The following is a 22,427-nucleotide window of genomic DNA, read 5'->3' as shown; positions in this document are numbered from 1 at the left end:
AGCACAACCAAGCAGGCCAAGTATGGCAGCACAAGCTTACAATGCTAGAACTCGAGAGGGTGAGACAGGAGGATCAAAGAATTTAAAGCCAGTCTGGTCTACCTCAGACTCAGTTTAAAAACACCTCATATCAAAAATAAACCTAGTAATGCCAGGCAGTGGTGGCAGATGCCTTTAATCCCAGCACTTGGGAGGCAGAAGCAGGCGGATCTTGGAGTGAGAGGCTAGCCTGGTCTATACAGGACAGCCAAAGCTATACAGAGAAACCCTGTCTCGAAAAAGCAGATAGATAGATAGATAGATAGATAGATAGATAGATAGATAGATAGATAGATTAGGTGATAGATATAGTTATAGATGAACAAACAAATAAATGAGCCAAGTAAGAACATACTAATAATGCACACCACAATTCTATCAACTTTCTTATCCAACTACTTTAATTTTCTTCAATCTGAAGCACTGATTTTCTTTATTGTCTATTTCCTATGTAAACTATATAATGATACTTTGTCTCTAAACTCAAAGGGCTCTTCAGAGACTTAGTCACTAAAATGAAACTCCTTTTACAGATAAATGAGACAGAGCTTACAGAAGTACCATGACTTGTTCAAAGTCACAGTTAGTTTGCACCGGGCTCATTAGCTGAGGTAGATTCTAGGATGTCTGAAAGCCACCTAACGGTGAAACTCTCCAGTGAAGAGTTTCTAGGTATCACAGCACCAAAAGGAGCTGCACTGCTCCTGCTTTACAAACAGCTCTCTATCTCAAAGACTCGATCGCAGTTTTCTGCAGCTAAATTATTTCATACATGTTGGCTGTTTGCACCTGTGCACTCTAGCTGCTGCAGCCTTGGGTTAGCTTCTCACCGAGTACCCTATACCTCCAATCTACCCAAGAAATCCCATGAGATTTGTTTTTCTAAAGCACCGTTCTAACCATTTTAGCTCTATGTTCAAATTCTTTATGTAATGGCTCATCACTAATCCTTTGCCCATTATTTGAGACTTTCTATGACCTCTCCTATTTCCTAGCCTTTTCTCTGTGCTATAATTTACTTATTTATGAAAATGTAGATAATAATACTAGCATGCTGTGTAGCCATTTCTTCCAGGTTGGATATGATCATTGCCATCTGACACCCTCTTCTGGCCTTCTTAGATACTAGGCATGCACATAGTATACATACATGTCAGGCACTCACACACAGACATAAAATAAGACCAATTTTTTTTTAATCCCCCTTAGTAGGTAGATGGTAATGAGATTAATGACGTTCATTAGGTCCCTCCTTTGCTCAAGGATATATAAAAATTTAAGAATTGGTTCAAAGACAGACTTTTTGGTGGTATAGCTGTCCAGTTTTCCACATGCTTGGCATGCTACCCATGCTCCTAAAGTAACCTCAATAAGTTCTGGTTCAGCAGGCTAATTTTGGTTGAGGTAGCTTTTATAATCTGCTCCCTCTATCAGGGATGGATAGAAATATCCTTCCCCAGAAAAAAATCATGCAATGCTGTGCCTGAAGCACAGTGCTGTTCTGAAGGTTAAGCGAGTCGAAAGCACGTACAACAGTATCTTGTATGCAGATTCCCACATGCATTTACTACTGCTGCCACAGTCTCTGTTCTTTTTTTTAAAATATTTATTTATTTACTTATTATGTATACAATATTCTGTCTGCGTGTATACCTGCAGGCCAGAAGAGGACACCAGACCTCATTACAGACACCAGACCTCATTACAGATGGTTGTGAGCCACCATGTGGTTGCCGGGAATTGAACTCAGGACCTTTGGAAGAGCAGGCAATGCTCTTAACCTCTGAGCCATCTCTCCTAACCCATGCTTGCTGACTTAATTCTAATACTCTTCAACTCTCTTTCTTCACTCTTTGTTCTAGTCTCCTCTCGTGTTCTGGTCTCCTTGCTGTTCCTAGATCACACCAAGACTGCTCCCACCAAAGCCTCTCTTGCCTATTCTACTGCATAGAAGACTTTTCTCCAGTGTATCTACATATGTGAATCTTTGTAAACTTCAAGTATCTGTTCAAATATCACATTCTTAGTCAGTCCTACGCTGGCTTCCCAGTTTAAAATCACATGCATTCCATCACTCTGCTCAGTTTCCCAAATGCACTCCATACCCTAGAACATACTTTACAATGTGTATCTCTACCATACTTGTTTACTGTTTATCCTACTGCAACATCAGGATAGGAACTTTGGCACAAGCATCCAAAATAATACCTAGCATCTAGAAGAGACTCAATAAATACTTGCTGAATAAATGGAGAGTATTTTCCCTAAATCGATTCATCTATTAATCTATAGCCTGTTTTAAGAACAGGATCTCCAACTGTCAGGAAAGTACCTTAAAACCATCAGGCCAACACGGAATGCCAACCATCTCCACCCCAAAACACGTGTGCCCTCTCTTCCTCATGTGACCCCTAAATCAGTAATAGAATCACAATCCCTGAAAGTCCCAAGCCTTCAGTTTCAGCTCCTCACACTCTCTTCTCCCTCACTATCGCAGTTAATCCTCAGGGTCTAAATATCTCTCACATCCATTCCTTCTTGTCTATTTTTATTATCTCTGCCCTGACTCAAATCCTCATAATACTTACCTAGTCTTTGGTGTTTTGAAAGGGAGACTCTCTAATAAGACTTTCTAAGTCTCTCTGCTCCTAATCTTTTTTCTAATTTATTCTTTGTACTACAACCAAAGTTAATGTTTTGTTGTTTTGATTTGAGAACAAGGCTAGTCTCAAATTCACAGAGATCCGCCTGCCTTTCCTGAGTGCTGTGATTATGTGAAATTATGCCTCGGAAAGAGTTAACTTTTAAAGAAAAACAGCATGAGAAAGAAGGAGACAACATCAAAGTTCTTTATTTCTTTTCTAAATTGTACCTTTTTAAAAAGTCACTTATTTTTTTATTTTATGTGTATAAATGTTTAGTCTGCATGTATGTGTGTGTATCACATGCTTCCCTGGTGTTCAAGTAAGCCAACTGAAGTTGCATAAAGCTATGAGCCACTATGTGAGTACTGGGAACTGAACTCAGGTTCTCTGTAAGAGCAGCAAATGCTCAACTACTGAATTATCTCTCTAGCCACTAATTTATATTTAAATCCATCAACTTCTCTCCCTCTCACCCACACTGTGGTCTAAGTCACCATTATCTCTCACCTGAACTATGGCAATTCTTAGCTGGTTTTATCATTGGCCACTTCCAATACAATCCTATTGGAATAGCTTGAACACTGAAACTGGAAAAACTATTCTTATTCTATTAAAAACTTCACTTCCAATGAACATAGAAGTCCCTTACTATGGCCAACAAAGGCCCCATATTCTGCTTCTTGTCCACCTAACCAGCTCCCAATCATTCTCTCATCTCTCTCACTATTTCTCTTTACATTACATCCATCTCTCTACTCTTAGGGTTGTCTGTAACTACTTCTCCTGGGTAGGCCTTCCAAACTCTAGAGCTGAACCAGATTTCCATCTTCATTCTCATAGCACGCTCAGCTTTTTTTTTATATATATATAACATGAGTGTTTATAACATATAAGAAGTAATTTGTAACATAATCATTAAGAGACACATTATAAAAAATTGTCAAAGGTTCAAATCCTATGTAGCTTCACTAAACCTCTGTTTCAAAGTTATAGCATGGTAGTTGAGAAAATACATCTTAAGTACCTGGCATATGCTAGGCACACTGCACATTTTATAAGATGATGATTTCATTTTTAATTTTTTTCTTAATTTTGAGTGTGTTGTTGCGCTGCGTGTAGTATATGTGTGTGTGGTGTGTGCATACAAGTGTGTATAGAGGTTAAAGCATGTGTGTGGTATATATGTGTGGTGTGTATATACAAGTGTGTAGAGGCTAGAGCTCAAGATCAAGTGTTTTTACTTATGATTATGATTTTAGTGAGCTAATTTAACTTTCTTCTTGGATTATCTGAATATAAACTCATGAAGAAAGCTCTGAAAACATACAAGGTGAAGGGATTTTGGATTTTAAAACTAGTTGGGCACACCAAGCAGGTAATAAGAAGCAACTTAAATGGAGGTCTATGGTATACAGAATACTTTTCTGATCACCTTAAATATTCCTAGTAAATATCGCATTTTGCTTTCTTTTCTCACTCTCTCCTTACCTTCCAGAAGATCTCGGGCCAGCCCTGGCTCTGCACCTGTAGAACGGACAAAATCCGACAGGACAGCATCCATGTCCAGGGTCATGGGATCATCAGGTTCTCTCAGGCAGCAGGATGTGAGCAGAACATAGATCAAAATCCAGGCTTGAACCTGAAAAGGAGATAATCACACAAGGCTCAAGTAAGTACCTAGAACAACATCATCCCAGCCCAATTCCAACAGGTTTATCTAAATGGGAAACTATTCTGGTTCCTTCATTCTAGTTGAAGTTTGAAATAAAGAAGTTTAAAATTATTTGAAGAATCACACTTAATTTCCTCATTAACAATAATGTCTTATTGCCTACAATAACCACAAACCACTGTGAACAAAGCTTTCTCTCCGCTATTTATTTATTTATTTTATTTGCTTGTTTGAAAGAGGCACTAGGTATTAAACCTAGGGCTTGTATATGCTGCGCAAGTGCTCTATACCCACCCCAGCGTCAAGTCTGCTTCTCCAGTTGAAAGAAAGGAGGCAGTAGAATGCTGCCCAATAAAGCTCCCCAGCCTGCAATGTTTCCTAACATAGCCCCATGTTCATTTCTTTCCTGAAACATATTTATTATTAAGGGTTTTAGTTTATTTTTGGAGACAATGCTTTATTCTGCAGTCTTCTTGCCTCAGCATCTTGAATGCCATCATGCCCTGGGTTTCCTCTGAAGTTAATTTAATCATTCCCTGTCTAACCTCTCTTGATTTTCATACGCCAAGTTTTGGGAAATAGGAAGTTGTGTGTGTTCTTTCCTGATGTATCAGCAGAACAAATCACTTGACACACATGGCACACTGGCCCTTAGCAGACTCTTATTAAACAAATGAGTACTACACAGCAGAGGAGTTCAGGGTTGAATAATATTCCCTTGCTGGCTGAGTAGACAGGAAGTGTAAAGTAAAAACTGAGAACTACTGAAAATAAAACAGCAAACTATTCTACACATCTGAGTAGAGCCCAAAGGCTCATCATAAAAGCAACTTCAGGAGTTCAGGAAACAGGCAGAATCAGAAATGCTTTTCTCCTTCCAGGATAGATGAGTACTAGGTAAGTTTACCTGAAAAAAAAAAATCCTTTCTTTCAGACTTGACTTTAGCAGAAACTATGTCTCTGACCTGACCAACTGGCACCAAGCCAACATTCCTCTGTGGTTAACAGACCCAGTTGAGAAAGCAAAAATAGGATGGAGAACAGCCTCTGACCAAATTCACCAGGTCTAGAGAAGGTGGCTCATTCATAAAGTGCCCAGGTACCCACTGCCCACTACACCCACTAATTCCATCTTTTTGGAAAAGCCAAAACTAGAATTCTTGAAAACAACAGGTGACTCAGACAGAACAGTCTTCCTACACCTAAAGCCTAAGGATGACTCCCAAGCATTTTTTTTTCATCCCGCTTCTGTCCCAGGATACAACTTGTTTAGTGGTATGATCTGATCCCAATTTTCTTCATTCCTTGAATATTGTAAGGCAAATAAGAAATATTTGTGGGTTATAAAAATTCTAACTCTCTAACCTGATAACTCATTGTCTTGGTGGTGGTAGGTAGCTCTTTTGATATTTTTTTTTTTGAGAAAGAGAAACTATTATTTCTTTTAGTGCTCTAACAACACAAGAAGTCAGTGGATACAGGACATGATTTATTTTATCCCAGGCCAACATTTAGCAAGGTATCTACAATATTTCAGGAGTAATAAATACCTGCTGAATAAACTCAATGTAAACAAATGTCTCGTCTTCATCTGCCTCAACATACTAAGCACCAAGTCAACATTCCTCTGAGGTTATTAACCTCCCTCTAACCCAGAACTGCATGAAGAACTTCTGACCAAGCTTTCTAAACAGTGACCCAATCAATCCCCTTGAAGTCTGTGCTTAAGAACTTAACTTCAAGGCAGGCAAGTGGTAATGTCTATAATACCAGCACCCAAGAGGCAGAGGCAGGAGGATTGAGAATTCAAGGCTACAAAGAAAGACCCTATCTCAAAAAATATTAAAAAGTAAATGCTTTCAGAAATCATAGATGAATGAAAGGCTTTTCATCTCCTAGCGCACATGAGAATTCTGTCCAAAGCCCACGGTGTTCAGCACTTTGGTCACAGGACATGGGCACTGCCCAGTAACAACATATAATTAAACAATGCAAAATCAAGAACCTAGCTCCAAAATGAACTTTAATCTCTGTTCTTAAAAGATAAAACAGGAGGGCTGGAGAGATGGCTCAGTGGTTAAGAGCATTGCCTGCTCTTCCAAAGGTCCTGAGTTCAATTCCCAGCAACCACATGGTGGCTCACAACCATCTGTAATAAGGTCTGGTGCCCTCTTCTGGCCTTCCGCATACACACAGACTATTGTATACATAATAAATAATAAAAATAAATATTAAAACAAAAGATAAAACAGGACTGATGAGTGTGGTGGCTCAGGCCTTCAATCCCACACTCAGAAGTAGAAGAGGGCAGAGCTCTGTGAGGAAAGGCCAGCTTGGTCTACAGAGTGAGAGCTCAGAGCTATGAGAGCTATGAGACCCTGTCTTGATAGACAGACAAGAAAAGTAAAGAAACAAAACAAAGCAAGCCACTTTAACAACCTTCTGAGAGGATATGGGGGAAAAACAGAAACAGCACTCAACAGAAAGGAGAAGACCTGACTAAGCCACAGGCACGCAGACAATTTCCAGCCAGATTCAGGCTCCTGAGCACGAGAAGCAAATGAAAACTATTGGTGCTATGGCATCTGAGATCTTACATGGTAACAGAAGGTAGGTCATTCATTTCCAAACATCTAAGATAAACAAATAACTCATATCTGGAAAGACTGGCTCTTCAGCAAAAATGTGAAGCACTAAAGCAAGCTTCTTGGCAGCACATTCTTGTATTTGATTCTCCAGGTACATGGCATGGACTGTGCCCTTTGCCCAACAGGTAAGGACAGCAGCTCTTGTTACATCACCACACCTGGCTAAAGGTTCTCAAATTCCATGGGGATATCGAAGCCAACGGCAAAGACTCTGCCTCAGCACACAGGAAGGAAAAACCCAAACAAGAAAACAAAACACTAACCTTCAACTTTTCAAATAAAGGGAGGCAGCACTCAAATCTTTGTTGATTATATGTATAGACAGATTCAAACGTCAAAATCAACCAGTTTCCTAGTAAAGGGGCCATCACCAACTACTCAGACCAGTGCAAGGACTCCTCTATTACATCTCTAGCAGGTCATCTAGTTCCCGAGTGAATACAAGCTTTGATAGGGAGCTCAATGCTTTCAGCTCCAACTGTTATAAACTGTTTTCTTCTAAACAAAAACCAAGTCTATCACCAGATCCCTCCCCCAGTACTGTTCACATAATGGTTCTTATTCTGTCCTATAGAACAAAATTAACTCCTGAGAATGATGGATTTTTTTTCAATGGAAAATATTAAATCATTACTTCACATAAATACTTGTTGTGGCCCAACATCATGACTCTGTCATCCTCAATCATTTTGCAAAGAATTGCTGGTCCAGCAGGTGAGCTCTTTCCTCATTTGCAAAGTATTGTCTGGAGTTCACTTTCCCCTTGGCGTGCCAACCGAACTTTGCCCTCCACATCTATCACCATCTGGTCTGTCTTAGTTTGGATTCTTATTGCTGTAAAGGGATACCATGACTACGGCAAATCTCATAAAGAAAATATTTAATTGGTGGTGATTCTCTTACATTTTCAGAAGTTTAGTTCATTATGATCATGAAGGGGAGCATGGCAGCATGCAGGCAGACATGGTGTTGGAGCTGAGAGTCCTACATCTTGCAAACAACAAGAAGTTGACTGACTCACATTAAGTGCAGCTTAAGAAAAGAGACCTCAAAGCCTGCCCCCACAGTGACACAGTTCCTCCAACAAGACTATACCTCCTAACAGTGCCACTCCCTTTGGGGACCATTTTCTTTCAAACCACCACATTCTACTGCCTAGACCCCAAAGGCTTATAGCCGTATCATAATGGAAAAATGCATTCAGTCCAACTTCAAAAGTCCCGATAGTTTCTTACGGTCTCAAACATGTTTGAAAGTCTAGTCTCTTTTGAGATGAATGGCAATTTCTTAACTGCAATCACCTATAAAAATCAAAATCAAAAAGCAGATTACATACTTCCAACATATAATGGCACTCCAACACACAGGGAAGGGAGCATAGTGAGGAGATACTGGACCAAAGCAAGACCAAAATCAGCTTGGCAAACTCTAGACTCTGCATCTCCATGTCTGATGTCAAAACACTCTGCACATCTCCAGCTCTATTCAGCTTTGCTGACTGCAGCACACTTCTTTTTCTTGGGCTGCTTCCACTCCCTGTTAGCAGCTCTCCTCCATAGCTATCCCATGACTCTGGCATCTCTAACATCTTGGGGTCTCCAAAGCAATCCAGGCTTCAACTTCACACTTTAACACAATGGCCTCTCTAAGGACTCCATTCAGGGACACCCCTGACACATCCCTGGTCTCACTGGCTGTTCTAAAGTACGGAGGAAACTTCTATAATCCATTTCTTCCACCTTTAATTCTTTTTTTTTTCTTTTTCGAGACAGGGTTTCTCTGCACGCCACCATCGCCCGGCTCCACCTTTAATTCTAAAGCCAGAACCACACGGCCAAAGCTTTCAAGCCCTGATGCTTGTTGGGGCTGGAACATGGCCCCCAGTTTAACTCCAGTCTTACCAGATTTTTCTTTTCCTTTTTTGCCTAAGCTTGGACATTATCTTAAATTTCCAAACTCTAAGAGATGAGATTTGTATCACTAACCTTCTGTTACACATGAAAATGACAAATAACCTCAAAGAAGTTAGGTGATTCATCAATGTTACTCAAGAACTAACTAGCAGAACAAAGATGTTTACAAGTCAACCCACAGCACGCCAGAGACCTGGTCCTTATTCTATACTGCACTGTGTCTGCAGAAGATGGAAGAAAATGGGCAACCCATTCATACAAAGTCTACACTCACTGCTTAACCCTCTCAACTCCACATTCAAATAATCAACTCTAGGTTCAGATGCATCTTGTTACAAATCCCTAACCTAACACTTTAGGGAACCATGGGAATACAACTATTCTGTACCTAATATATAAAAAGGAAAATACACAGTTCAGATATCTTGTTTGTATTACAAATATTTACAATCTTTTTTTTAAATATTTATTTATTTATTATGTATACAATATTCTGTGTGTGTGTATGCCTGCAGGCCAGAAGAGAGCACCAGACCTCATTACAGATGGTTGTGAGCCACCATGTGGTTGCTGGGAATTGAACTACAATCTTTAAAGTAATACCTAATATAGATCTTTGAGAAATGCCAGCTGTCTTTGTGCCCAAATCCTTATCACAATACTAATTCCACCAGTACCCAACACAGCTGCCTATATTATTTCTTCCAAAGTTCTCTCTTCTCAAACCAACCCCTCCAAGAGTCCTACAAATCTTCTCTTGTTTTTTCAAGTTTTTTTTATTTGTTTGCTTTGTGGGGGGTGTTGTTTTGTGTTTTAAGAAAAGATTTCATATAGCCCAGGCCTTGAACTCTGTGTGGCCAATGGCCTTCAACTGCTTATCTTCCTGCTTCTATCTGACAAGTACTGAGAACACATCCATGCCGCCTGTTTATGTGATGTTGGGAATCCAACACAGATCTTCATGCATGTTAGGCAAGCATTCTACCAAATGAGACACATTTCCAGCTCAGCTCATTTTTGCTTGGGGATTTGTTGTTTGGTTTTTTAAGACAGATCTCGTTGTATGGCCCAAGTTAACCTTGAACTCACTCTGTAACCCAAATACGCACTGAATTTGCAATCCTTCTGTCACAGCTTCCCAAGCTTCCCAAGTAGCTGCAATTATAGGCCTGCACTACTGTGCCTAAAGCATTGGGGGTTTTTTGGTTGTTATTGTTGCCATTGTTTTAGACTTAGATGGTATGTGTAATTTATATACTTTTCTTCTTTTTCCTTTCAGATAGGGCTGGGTTTTCTTTTTTTATTTTTAAATATTTATTTATTATGTATACAATATTCCCTCTGCGTGTATACCTGAAGGCCAGAAGAGGGCACCAGACCTCATTACATATAGTTGTGAGCCACCATGTGGTTGCTGGGAATTGAACTCAGGACCTTTGGAAGAGCAGGCAATGCTCTTAACCACTGAGCCATCTCTCCAGTCCCCATGGGTTTTCTTTTCTTAGGTTTTAGTTGTTGTTACATTTTGCTTTGTCTTTTGAATTCTCTCTACATAGCTCTGGCTGTCTTGGAACTCACTATGTAGATGAGGCTAGCCTCGAACTCACAGAGATCTGTCTGCCTCTGCCTCCTGAGTGCTGGGATTAAAGGCATGCACCATCACACTCAGCCAAGATTGTATTTTCAATAAAGTTAATTTTTAAAATAGCCTACAAAAATAAAAGTTCTACTTGAGCTCTTTAAAGACTGACTATTGAATTCCTTATATATATACCACTACTAACAATAACAACAAATCAACAGCCCACACTAAATGCAAAACATAATAGCTCTCAAAAGTCAACTCTCTAACTTTTAGTAACAACCAACCCTCTCCCCTACTTGGTTCATAATTATTGGTCATTACTTTATCGATTATGAAATATCTAGTTGGTGGAGAAATCAGATAGAAGGGGAAAAATAAAACTACTGTACTATCTGTGTTAGTTATCCATATAAGATTAATTCATTTTAAATCTCTTTTGGTAATTAATTTCCTTCCACATACAGTTAATAGTTTTTAGCCTTCATTAGACAAAGAAGTTTTCCTTTTATAAAATTAGATACCTAAAAACCAGGCACACTGGTGTGTACCTGTAATCTCAGCACTCAGACGGCTGAAGCAGGAGGACTGGCCTGAGTTGAAGGCCACCCTAAGCTACAGAGTACCAGGTTAGCCAAGGTTACATAGTGAGATACTATTTCAAACAACAAAACAACAAATTAGATACTTCAGCTCAAAGATTTTCATCACTTTCTTCTTTTTAGTTCTGCATCTATCTTTTCTGGTCATCTCTAAAACTCATTTAGCTACTATAGGCTCTATAAAAAGCACCTGCCATTGTTATTAGTTGGTCTTTTAGACACTTCCATCCTAACTTCAACTTGACTATCAGTCATTCATTCAAGATCTGCCAACCTGAACTACCGTCTTCTAGATACCGACTTAAGGGCTGGGATACAAACGATGAAGAGGAGACACCATTCCACCTTCAAGGCATTTGAGCTGGATGAGGAGTGTACACCTGTTAGTGTCACTAGTGTAGGAAACACAGAGCAACTATTTTACCTACAAGAGTTAGGAAGTGGAATCTTTAAGAACAGCAGGAGGCGAGAGGAGAAGATTGCATTTTGGTGGATATCCTTGATGTCAGCATTATTATTATTATTATTTTATACTTTAAAAGCTTAAGCCGGGCGGTGGTGGCGCATACCTTTAATCCCAGCACTCGGGAGGCAGAGGCAGGCGGATCTCTGTGAGTTCAAGAACAGCCTGGTCTACAGAGCTAGTTCCAGGACAGGCTCCAAAGCCACAGAGAAACCCTGTCTCGAAAAACCAAAAAAAAAAAAAACAACAACAACAACAAAAACTATCCATCCTTATTGATACTGTCCCAGCTGTTACTATCCCTCCCAGTAACTACACAGTCACACAGTCACACGTATCCCAGATGGAGTTAGGAGTGCACACTCTAATACGGGTTGTCTCCAGCACTCTTTGGACTTCTTTCACTTAAATAGGCTGCTCCCTCTTGCAGTATTTGTTTCACTTTTAGTAGCAAATTGGGGCTGGAGGAATGCTCAGGAGTTAAGTACTGGTTGCCCTTCTAGAGGACTTGGGATTGATTCCCAACACCCACATTGATACCTATAATTCCAGTTCTAGGGAATCCAACACCCTTTTCTGGCCTCTGCTGGTACCAGGCACGTACAAACCACACAGTCATACATGTAGACAAAATTTTTACAAATTGGGGAGTTAGAGAGATGGCCCAACAGTTAAAGAGTCCTTCCTGCTCTTGCATAGGAGTTCAGTTCGGCTCTCAACATTCACATGTTGGCTTACAACCACCTGTTACTTCAGTTCCAGGGGTTCTGATATCCTCTTCTGATCTGCACCAGACACCAGGCATGTACATGGTCTACATACATACATTAATAAACCTTAAAAAATAAGTCTCTTGCACTTATGTACATAAGATTAGGTATGAGTATACGACACACTCTGATGGCTCTAGTCTAGGGCAGTGCACTCCATGCTTTCGTCATTCACATAATTAACATCCTATGTGGACAGAGGTAGGGAGGCGCAGAAAGTTAGTGTTTTCCTGTGTCACACTTTAGAGTCACGAACTTTTAGAAATATCAGAGACTTTTTTGAGACAGGGTTCTCTCTGTAACAGCCCTGGCTGTCCTGTAACTCACTTTGTAGACCAGGCTGGCCTCAACTCACAGAGATCCACCTGCATCCACCTCCTGAGTGCTGGGATTAAAGGCATGCACCACCACACCTGGCTTTATCAGAGACCAGTTTATTGCATACTTCAAGTTACAGATGACAAGAACTCAGAGCCAAGTGAGTGAGGTTTAATCACCTGTCCAAAGACACAGAGCTAACTAGTGATAAAACTAGTTCCAAGATCATAAATCTAGCCGGGTGATGGTGGCTCACACCTTTAATCCCAGCACTCAGGAGGCAGAGGCAGGCGGATCTCTGTGAGTTCAAGGCCAGCCTGGTCTACAAGAGCTAGTTCCAGGATAGGCTCCAAGCTACAGAGAAATTCTGCCTCAAAAAAAAAAAAAACAAACAAAAAATCATAAATCTAGTGATTCCAGTAGCTGTTACCTGACATCACATATCATTAACTTTCAGTTTCCTCCAGTACCCAGCTAAATCTACAACATCTACAACATCTTCAACATCTGTGAACCAAAGAAAAAGATGTGCACTTTAAAAGTCAACCCTTAAGCAATCTCCATTCAGGAAAAGAAATCACCTGTAAAGATATCAGAGCAACAGAGCAAAATCACTTCTGTGTGCCAATCAACACTAAGAGAGAAATCCTACTTGGAACATCATATGCCTAAGACCTAAAGCAAGACGGTGGGATAAAATTATGAATCACAGAGATATTTTCTTTTTACTTTTATATTGACGGTTTAAAGCTAGATTACTTTTTCATAATAAACTTATTTTTATTGAATAAAACTTCTCTTGTACTAATTAAATATCACTGTTGAGTTTTGAACAGAAACAAACAAAATACCAACTTTAACACATTTCCTATTTACCTGAGTGGAAAGCCTAAACAAAATACCAACTTTAACACATTTCCTGTTTACCTGAGTGGAAAGCCTAAACAAAATACCATGTTGAGAGAAGGTACCAAGTCATGGGGCAAAGGGTAGTTAAGAAATGAGTTAATTTAAATGTAAGCATTAGCTAGTAACAAGCCTAAGCTACTGGCCGCGCCTTTACAATTAATATTAAGTTTCTGAGTGATTATTTAGGAGCAGCTCCCTGCACAGGAAAACTCCACCTACAGGAAGATATCAGTTAACTTCCTTTACTGGATAAATATATACCAAGTATCAGAAATTTGAGACAAAGACAAAAGAAACCACAAAAGGGGGAAAGATCTTCAATATCTACTGAACAAATTGCTTTTTTATTATTATTACAGTCAAGTTTCTCTTCAAGAATGCCAATCATTTGAAGCTATCTATGAAGTCCTTTGATGGAATACCTAATCAAATACTCAGTCAAAGACATTGTTTACTCAATCTCACTACTTTGGGAGTCAAACAGACACTGATCTGGACCAAAATGTTTGCTATCTATTATACAGGATCCATATTAGAAGAAAGTGGTTGATCTTACTTCCAACTCAGGATAAGCTGTTTCCTATGTAGATGAATGCTTTCAGAAGAACATATTGAAAATGTCTAAGGTCAGTGTGGTGGTGTCTGCCTATCACCCCAGCATTTGAGTCACTGGCCTCTGACTCTTACCTAAAACTATCTTAAGAATGAGTTATTATCCATTATTGTTTTCAGTGGTAGTAGTGTTGGTAGTAATAATTACTGGCTTTAAAAATAGAAAAGACATAAAAGGAACGATAGAAAATTATCTCAAAAACCAAACCTAGTTTTAATGAGAATTCAAAAGCAAATAAGTACTCTCAATTCTACTAGATGGCCAATAAGTTACTTCTATCAAAAAACTGGAGGACTAACTCAAGCAAAATAAAAATCACACATTTCCCCTTAAATTATGCACTTAATAGGCCAAACTGACCCAGTCGGCAAGTGTTAGGCTCAGACCCGCAGTGAGAACCTGAAACCACAGAACTGTGTCACTGCGCCCTTTCCTCAAAAGCTTACCTACACAGGTAAATGCTTAGGATTACAGTTAGTGGAGGGGGCCTGCTCCACAATGCACATACAGAGGTCATACGACGACATGTGAGAGTCAGTTCTCTCCTTCCACCACGTGCATTTGAAGTAACAAACTCAGGTCAGCACAAGTGGTACAAATGCCTTTGCTCACTGACCCATCTCACCGGCCCCAGGACATAACTTTCCAAAGAAGAAAGACTGAAATGTCTGAAGAAGGCACTGGTAAAGCACAGCACCTGAGTACTTTTTGAATATTTAACACAGAGTGGGCACAGGGGCACATGCCTGTAACACCAGCACTGTGAAGGCTGGGGAAGGAAGTCACAGTCCAAGGTGAGCCACGGCTACAAGAACCGGGAGACTATCTCGCTGACTATGCTCCTACCAAATATCACACATTACTTACAGGTCAGACACACCCACATCAACTATCCCATTAATCTCACAGGATATATTCAGATTTTCTTAGTACCCAGTGTTGGGTAATAGTCTCCTTGGAGATTGAAACATTCTATCCCAGCATGTAAAGAGACCCTAAAGGGAGAGAACAACTTAAATTAGGTAACAAAAAAGCAGAGCCAGATGGTGGTGGAACATGCCTTTAATCCCAGTACTTGGGAGTCGGAGGCAAGTGGATCCCTCTGAGTATGAGACCAGCCTGGTCTACAGGGTGAGTTCCTGGACAGCCAGGGCTACAGAGAGAAACAATTCTGAAAAACAAAAACAAGCAAACAAAAAAGTAGACCAGAGAGGGCTAGAGAGATGGCTCACCTTGGACTCAACTTCCTTCCCAGCCTTCACAGTGCTGGTGTTAAAGGAATTTGCCCCTGTGCCCACTCTACTTTATGTTAGATCTTCAAAAAGTACTCAGCAGTTAAGAGCACTGGTTGCTCTTCTAGAAAACCCAAGTTCAATTCCCAGCACCCACATGACAGCTCACAACTGTCAGTAACTCTAATTCCAGGGGATCAGACATCCTCACACAGATAGACATACATACAAGCAAAACACCAATGTACATAAAATAAAAATACTTAAAAAAGGAAAGGAAGGAAGGAAGGAAGAAAGGAAGAAAGAAAGAAAAAAAGCAGAGGAAGAGGTCTGTCTGGATTACTCAAAGACAAATGTGGCAAGATTTGTGTTGAGCTGGAGTCTGTAAGGAAAGAGTTCACAGAAAGTCAAATTGCGTGCTAAAGTGCTTTCTGGGCGGCTTTAAAGCCCAAAGAGCAGTTCACTGAAGACATCTGCTGTAGAACACAGGTTAAAAACCATCAAGCCTGTCCCGGGAGTGGGTAATTATCCCCTAGATTGAGGAGAGCATGTTTTCCTCCAACAAAAGACCAGCCAGGAACTCCCTCAACAGCAGGTACAGTGTCAACACAGGGCCTGTCTGACCCAGGAAGCCTGCAGGTACAGCAAGACCATGTTCCCCTGTGGTCCTGGGTAGGAGGTCTGAGCAGATAAAGTCAGGCCCACTGAATTCATCAGGTGTGGAGAGATGTAAGGAGGCTTCATGGAAGAGCTCCAGGATATGGAGATGTAATGGCGCAGAATAGTTGAGGGCTACAGGGAGCTAATTAAGTTAGCACCTCCCATCCATGCTTTGTACCCACCCTTGATCTATGGAGGAAACAAATGATACAAATAGATGGAACGTTTCCGTGCTATATTAGACCTCACTGATATGTGCCTTTAGTATCTTAGTAGTAAACTTCTGGGATCACCTGCCACTTGCTCAGAATCCATGACAACAGACTTTCAGAGTGCTCCACTGAAGTATCTTTGTAACCCCACAATTTATTATGGAACGGTGGTTCAGGATGCCTTGCCCTGCCCGTCCTCTGGAAAAGGTTTTGTTATATAGATAACATAATGCTAACCTGAGCGTTTTGCAGATCTGGAAAGTCATAACAGACACATGTGTATGTGGATGGGGCTCAGTCTGCACAAAAAGCAAGGTCTGGGCACAGCTGTAAGATGCATATTATACTTGACAATGTTACTGACAAAATCCTACAAAAGCCCCTGCTTGTAAATATAAAGCTACAGGCATTCTTGGGATATTGGCAGATTTTCATGTCCCGTCCTGCCTAAGCTGTCTGTCTTCTGTATAACCTGATGAAGAGTGTTATATAGAACTGGGATGGAGAGGTTCAAGAGCAGGAGGTTCAGGAGCAGGCTAAGCTCCTTGTAGGACAGGCTAGACAGCTGTGTGCCCCACTACTGTCCTTCCTGTTACAAGTCACCAGTTATTCAGAAGGCTACAGCTGGTGGCTATGACAAAAGCAACCTGAGCACAGTTCCAATTGGATTTTAGCTTCAGTCATGGAAAGCAGCAGAAGCTATATACAACACCCAGTATAAAACTGACAGCATCCTCAATACTAAATACTTCTAATACCTATAACTTTGGTCCTACCTAAACTCTAGAACACAAATGGAATTCAGATTCTGAGTCTTAAGCATCTGTAATGCTTTCTAGTAATTTCTAAAAGAAATCTTTGTGCCTATTTTGAAACTGTTGAATATCACTTATCCCAGGTATTGACACATGGTAACAATGGCCATAATTTAAAAATAATACTCTCAAAAAATAATAATACTCTCAAGCCATGTAGTGGTGCACACTTTTAATCCCACACTCAAAAGGTTGAGGCAGACTGATCTTTATGAGTTCGAGGGCAACCTGCTCTACAAAGCCAGCCCAGAACAGCCAGGGCTATTACATGAGAACCCCTGTCCCCTCCCCCCAGAAAAAAACCAATAATAATAATAATAATAACAACTACAATGAGTACTCTCTTTTATAACATGAGCTAAAGAATCAACTTAGAATACAAATAAAACTGATACATGGCTAGGCAAAGGATACCCAATTCTTTATGTTCTTCCCATCTCAAAACTCTTTCCTAGAATTATAATACAGAAAACATTTTCTAATTGAATGAGCTGCAGAAGGTAAATCTAACCAAAGTGTTCCTGGTCACATATTCAAAAGGAAGAACTAGGTAAAAGAAAAATGTCCCAACTGGAATAACTACATGACACTGTTAATGCATTACTCACCACCAAGTGAAAAGAGAGAACATGAGACTGTGCATGGAACGTTCAGGAAGCCTAGGATGCTAATTCTTCCCAGTCTTCAAAGCACGTGGTCTAAAGCAGGCCACAGTGTCCAGTTTATGCCCGGGTATAAGTAGGGGGGAAAAAGAAAAGGTATTATGGGCAGGTGGGCTGTCAGCGCAGACACATTTCTTGTATTCAAGAGCCTTTGAAACAGAGGAATTCACAGGATTCCAGCTATTTTCATACTTCTCTTACTTATGTATTTAAAGATTGTCATTTATATACAATATATGTAAATGACAGTCTAATGTAATAAAGGTTGCAGACATTATCTCTGAAGTCCACCAAAGCTCTATCTAAATCCTAGCTCTATCCCTCTTCTTCTTGTAACCTTGGGTAAGTTGTTCAGCCTCTTTGTAACCCTGGCAGAGACCTCCTGTGACATTCACTACAGTATTCTCAGCACTTTAGTGCTCAGTGCCTTAGTGTTTAGTACTCAGCGCAGTGCCTCAGCAACAGCAATGACTATTTTAAATAATTCATCTGTCATTGTGTGTAAGAATAGCTACCTTAAGGGACTGCTGTACTAAATGAGATATAAAGTGCCAGGTGGAAGTCAGGATAGGATCTACAATCAAACAGTAGTACCGTCTTCCTTTTTTTCTCCAGCTAGGTCACAAGTTATGACAGAGACCCTGGCAGAGAACAAAATGGGGTATGGGCCCTAGAAACCAAGTGCTGGAAGCTGTTTACTACTAGAAATCTGGCCACAAACCCCAGCAAACGTAGATGAAATTAAGAGCAGTGCTAGGCCTTTACAGTTGAAGAATAACAAATGGTGATACAGAAAATGTTACTCTGAATCGTTGGGCATCTGTCAATACGTAGATAAAATCATGGCCAAAAAGAAAAGAAGGTGAGAAGGAGCACTACCTTAATGAGTCTGGTTACATATTTTAAAGACACATACAAGCCTCTTATCTGTTAGTAAAAGTACTAACAGCTTCACGGTACTCACCTCCCTGTAGGGAAGAACACCTATGTAAGTTGTCAATCGCTGACAACATAAACCAGCAAGAGCTGACTTCAGACTCACGTCCTCCAAAAAGACATTACTTACAGCTTGCTAACCCAAGCAGCCATTCTACTTGCAAGGGAAAAATTATTTCATCTTTAAAACTGAGAGAAAGAATATACATTTAAGTCCAAATTCCAAAAGAATCTTTCCCTTTGAATACAAAGAGCTGAGCCTCAAAAGAAGACAACACTAATTACTTGTTGTAGTGCATGTTGAGCATGACAGCTGTGAGCACACAGTAGTGTTTAAGTGCACAGAAAACCTATCCAGAACTGAAACAGCCTGTGGTTAGACCTCATCATAATGTGGTCTTTAACTTCCCATTCCATTTCCCAGGCTTCTGATCTGCACTTTTAGCCACGACCTACCTCCTCCTAAGCAATATGATACGGTAAGAGAGAACACTGAAGAACAGACAGTCGAGAGAGCTCCAGGCTGAGCTCCATTGCTCACTGGAAGCAAACAAACTAGTGACTTCAATTCTCAATTCAGTATTAGCTGAAAGCTTCTGGCTAGAACCAGTGTTTTCCAAAGGTTCCCATGAGGGAAATCTTCCCAAGAAAAATATCCCAAACCAACCTAACGAAGCTTTCCTATTGCCCTAAACTATTTGAAAATATGCACATTATTATCTACCCCTTTCCCACAATAAGAATTACTAAATTGTATTTCTCTCCAAATCACTCAGATTCCTCACTATTCATTAGTGGAAATTTTTACCTCTACCTTCCATACTTATACAGAATGCTACATGAATTGATTCCGCACTTAATATTTAGTGTTCATGACTTTGCATTAATATTTATCTTGTTTGCAAATATTTATTTATTTTTTTTAAAGATTTATTTGTTGTGCTTATAGTATTCTGCCTGCATACATGCCTACAGGCCAGAAGAGGACACCAGATCTCATTATAGATGGTTGTGAGCCACCATGTGGATGCTGGGAATTGAACTCAGAACCTTTAGAAAAGCAGGCAGTGCTTTTAACCACTGAGCCATCTCTCCAGGCCCCATGTTTGCAAATACTTAGTACTCAAAATGTTCATGTGTACGCACGTGCACACTGTGGACAGACAGACAATGTGGGTGCACATGTGGTTTGTACATGGAGGCCAGAGAATTGTATTAGGTGTTAGTTCACTTTTACTATTATTTGTTCACTTACAACTGTTTATTTATTTGAGGCAGGATCTCTCACTAGCTTGGAGCACATCTTGTATGTTAGTCTGACTGGCCACTGAAACCCAGGGACCTGCCTGTCTCCCCCTCCCTAGTTCAGGGATTACCAGCATTACCACCAACACCACAGACAGCTTGGCTATATGGGTAACAGAGATGAAACTAACGTCCTCATGCTTGTGATTGACAAGAACTTTAAGAACTGAGCTATCTCCCAAGTCCTAATTATTAATTTCTTGATGCATATAACTCTATACCGGAGGCCCAACTTTTCAGAAAGCAAATATACAAACAATGTTTGTTGTTAATTACCATCTTGGACAAGTAATTCAAATTTTCTGGTCCTTGTTTTCCTCAGCTAGAAAATGATAGTAACATGTAAAGTTCCTTTAGGTCTAAAATGCTGTATGATGCTATATATGCTACAAAGTCTGCATTTGTTTCTCAGTGTGTGTGTGTGTGTATGTGTGTGTGTGTGTGTGTGAAAGAGAGAGAGAGAGAGAGAGAGAGAGAGAGTCCTATCTAACCCAGAATGTGGATTCCCACAGGACCTATCCTCTTACTCTTATTTACTGGACAACACCTTCTTAGCATCACTCTGGTGCATCTGCCCAGAGCCGAGTACACAGACAGTGCTCAGGAGACAGGAATGTATCATCTTCACCAGTCAGCAAACACCAAAGGAAATTTACACAATCTTAATTTCCATGATGAACAAGTATATTATAAAAAAAATTACAAAGATGATGTGAAAGAAGCTAGGATACGGCAACACTTAAGTCTAATTTTCAATATCTTTTTCAGGATTCTGAGAAAAGTAATGGGGAATCTCTATCTCTGGTCAGTAGGTAAACAATAGCAGGCAAGAACAAAGGACATCAGAGACTTGTCCCTTAGTAAGTGATGGTAAATCAAAAGAAACAGAAGCAGGTGTTCACAGCGGGCTCTAACAGCAGACAAGAACTTGCTGCCTAACACGTGTAGCTGTCAACACACATTTCCCCACGTCTGGACCTCAGCTCCTCCACGGAGACCAGCTCCACAGAACAGCAAGCTTTACTAACATCATGGTCTCAAAGAAGAAAGCTCCTTTTCCTTTGCTCTTAGCTGCTAATGATTCAAAAGGCACAAAAAAGGGGCTGGAGAGATGGTTCAGTGGTTAGGAGTGCTGGCTGTTCTTCAGAGAACCCAGGTTCAATTCCCATCGAGTACATGGCAGCTCACAACTGTCTGTAACTCCAGCTCCAGGGGATCTAACACCCTCTCACAGACATGCATGCAAGCAAAACACCAATGCACATAAAATAAATAAATAAAATAAAAATACTTTTAGAATGCACAAAAGGATTAACGCATTTAAAATAGCTTTGACCGAAGGAAAGAGAGAGGGAGGGCCGGGCGGTGGTGGCGCACGCCTTTAATCCCAGCACTCGGGAGGCAGAGGCAGGTGGATCTCTGTGAGTTCGAGGCCAGCCTGGTTTAGAAGAGCTAGTTCCAGGACAGGCTCCAAAGCTACAGAGAAACCCTGTCTCGAAAAATCAAAAGAGAGAGAGAGAGAGAGAGAGAGAGAGAGAGAGAGAGAGGGAGGAAGGGAAGAAATCCTACTAAAGAACACAAAATTGACCTTTCCAGATATATTTTTCATATAATGTTATCCAATTAACTGTTAGTATACAGCCTGGAGATAGTTAAATTACAAGACTTCCATAACACCCTCCACCAGGTTTTGAAGAGTTAGGGAAAGATGCTATGCTCCTGTCCATAGTCCTATTCTGCAATATCTAACCTCTGCTTCTTTGCTCTTTCCCTGACTTCAGCATCTTCCCAACCTAAGAATACTCTGGGAACCACAAGGTAGTAGAATAGTCTGGGGCTAGAGCTCCTTCCCTCTTCCTTCCCCAAGTTCCTAAATAAAGTCTAGGCCACAGGCAATTTTCTCCAACACCAAATCTCCCTATGGAGACAGTCAAAGGGGGCGGGTATCATTTATGGACTATGTAAACTTATTAAACTAACACAATTACATGTATATAGTCACAGCATATTTTTCATCTCAGGCTTTTTGTTTTGTTTTGTTTATGTTTTTGTTTTTTGAGACAGGGTTTCTCTGTGTAGCCCTGGCTGTACTGGAACTCGCTTTGTAGACCAGGTTGCCCTCAAACTCACAGAGATCCACCTCCCTCTGCTTCCCATGTGTTAGGATTAAAGGCGTGCACCACCATGCCCGGCACCTCTGAGGCTTCTTGGCCAAAGCTAAGTTACCGACTGAGCTATCTCTGTAGCCCTAATTATTAACATCTTAATTCTGACGACATTAATAGAAGCCACTCTAGCCCCACACATTCCCTTACAACCTTCATGTGATCCAAAAGAGACACTCCACCAAAATTTGACCTAACGATAACTGTAAAAAAAAGTAGTTGAAGTAAAATTCAGAAGTACATTTCAGAAATATAATTGAATTTGG

General features: G+C 40.4%; 1 protein-coding gene across 1 annotated transcript in view; it reads right to left on the bottom strand.

The window, feature by feature from the left end:
- LOC121437848 (OTU domain-containing protein 7B) overlaps window positions 1–22,427 on the bottom strand; it is a 57,391-nt gene that overhangs the window by 23,010 nt on the left and 11,954 nt on the right. Inside the window, exon 2 of the mRNA XM_041637936.1 lies at window positions 4,173–4,323. Coding sequence (XP_041493870.1) covers window positions 4,173–4,257 — 85 coding nt within the window. The 5' untranslated portion in view covers window positions 4,258–4,323. The remainder of the gene's footprint in view (window positions 1–4,172; window positions 4,324–22,427) is intronic.

This window comes from Microtus oregoni, unplaced genomic scaffold (genome assembly GCF_018167655.1).
Source record: "Microtus oregoni isolate MIOR12 unplaced genomic scaffold, Mior012 000054F_ref0000373, whole genome shotgun sequence".
Taxonomy (NCBI): domain Eukaryota; kingdom Metazoa; phylum Chordata; class Mammalia; order Rodentia; family Cricetidae; genus Microtus; species Microtus oregoni.
The sequence above is the reverse complement of the archived record's forward strand: the minus strand, read 5'-3'. Positions and strand labels throughout refer to the sequence as shown.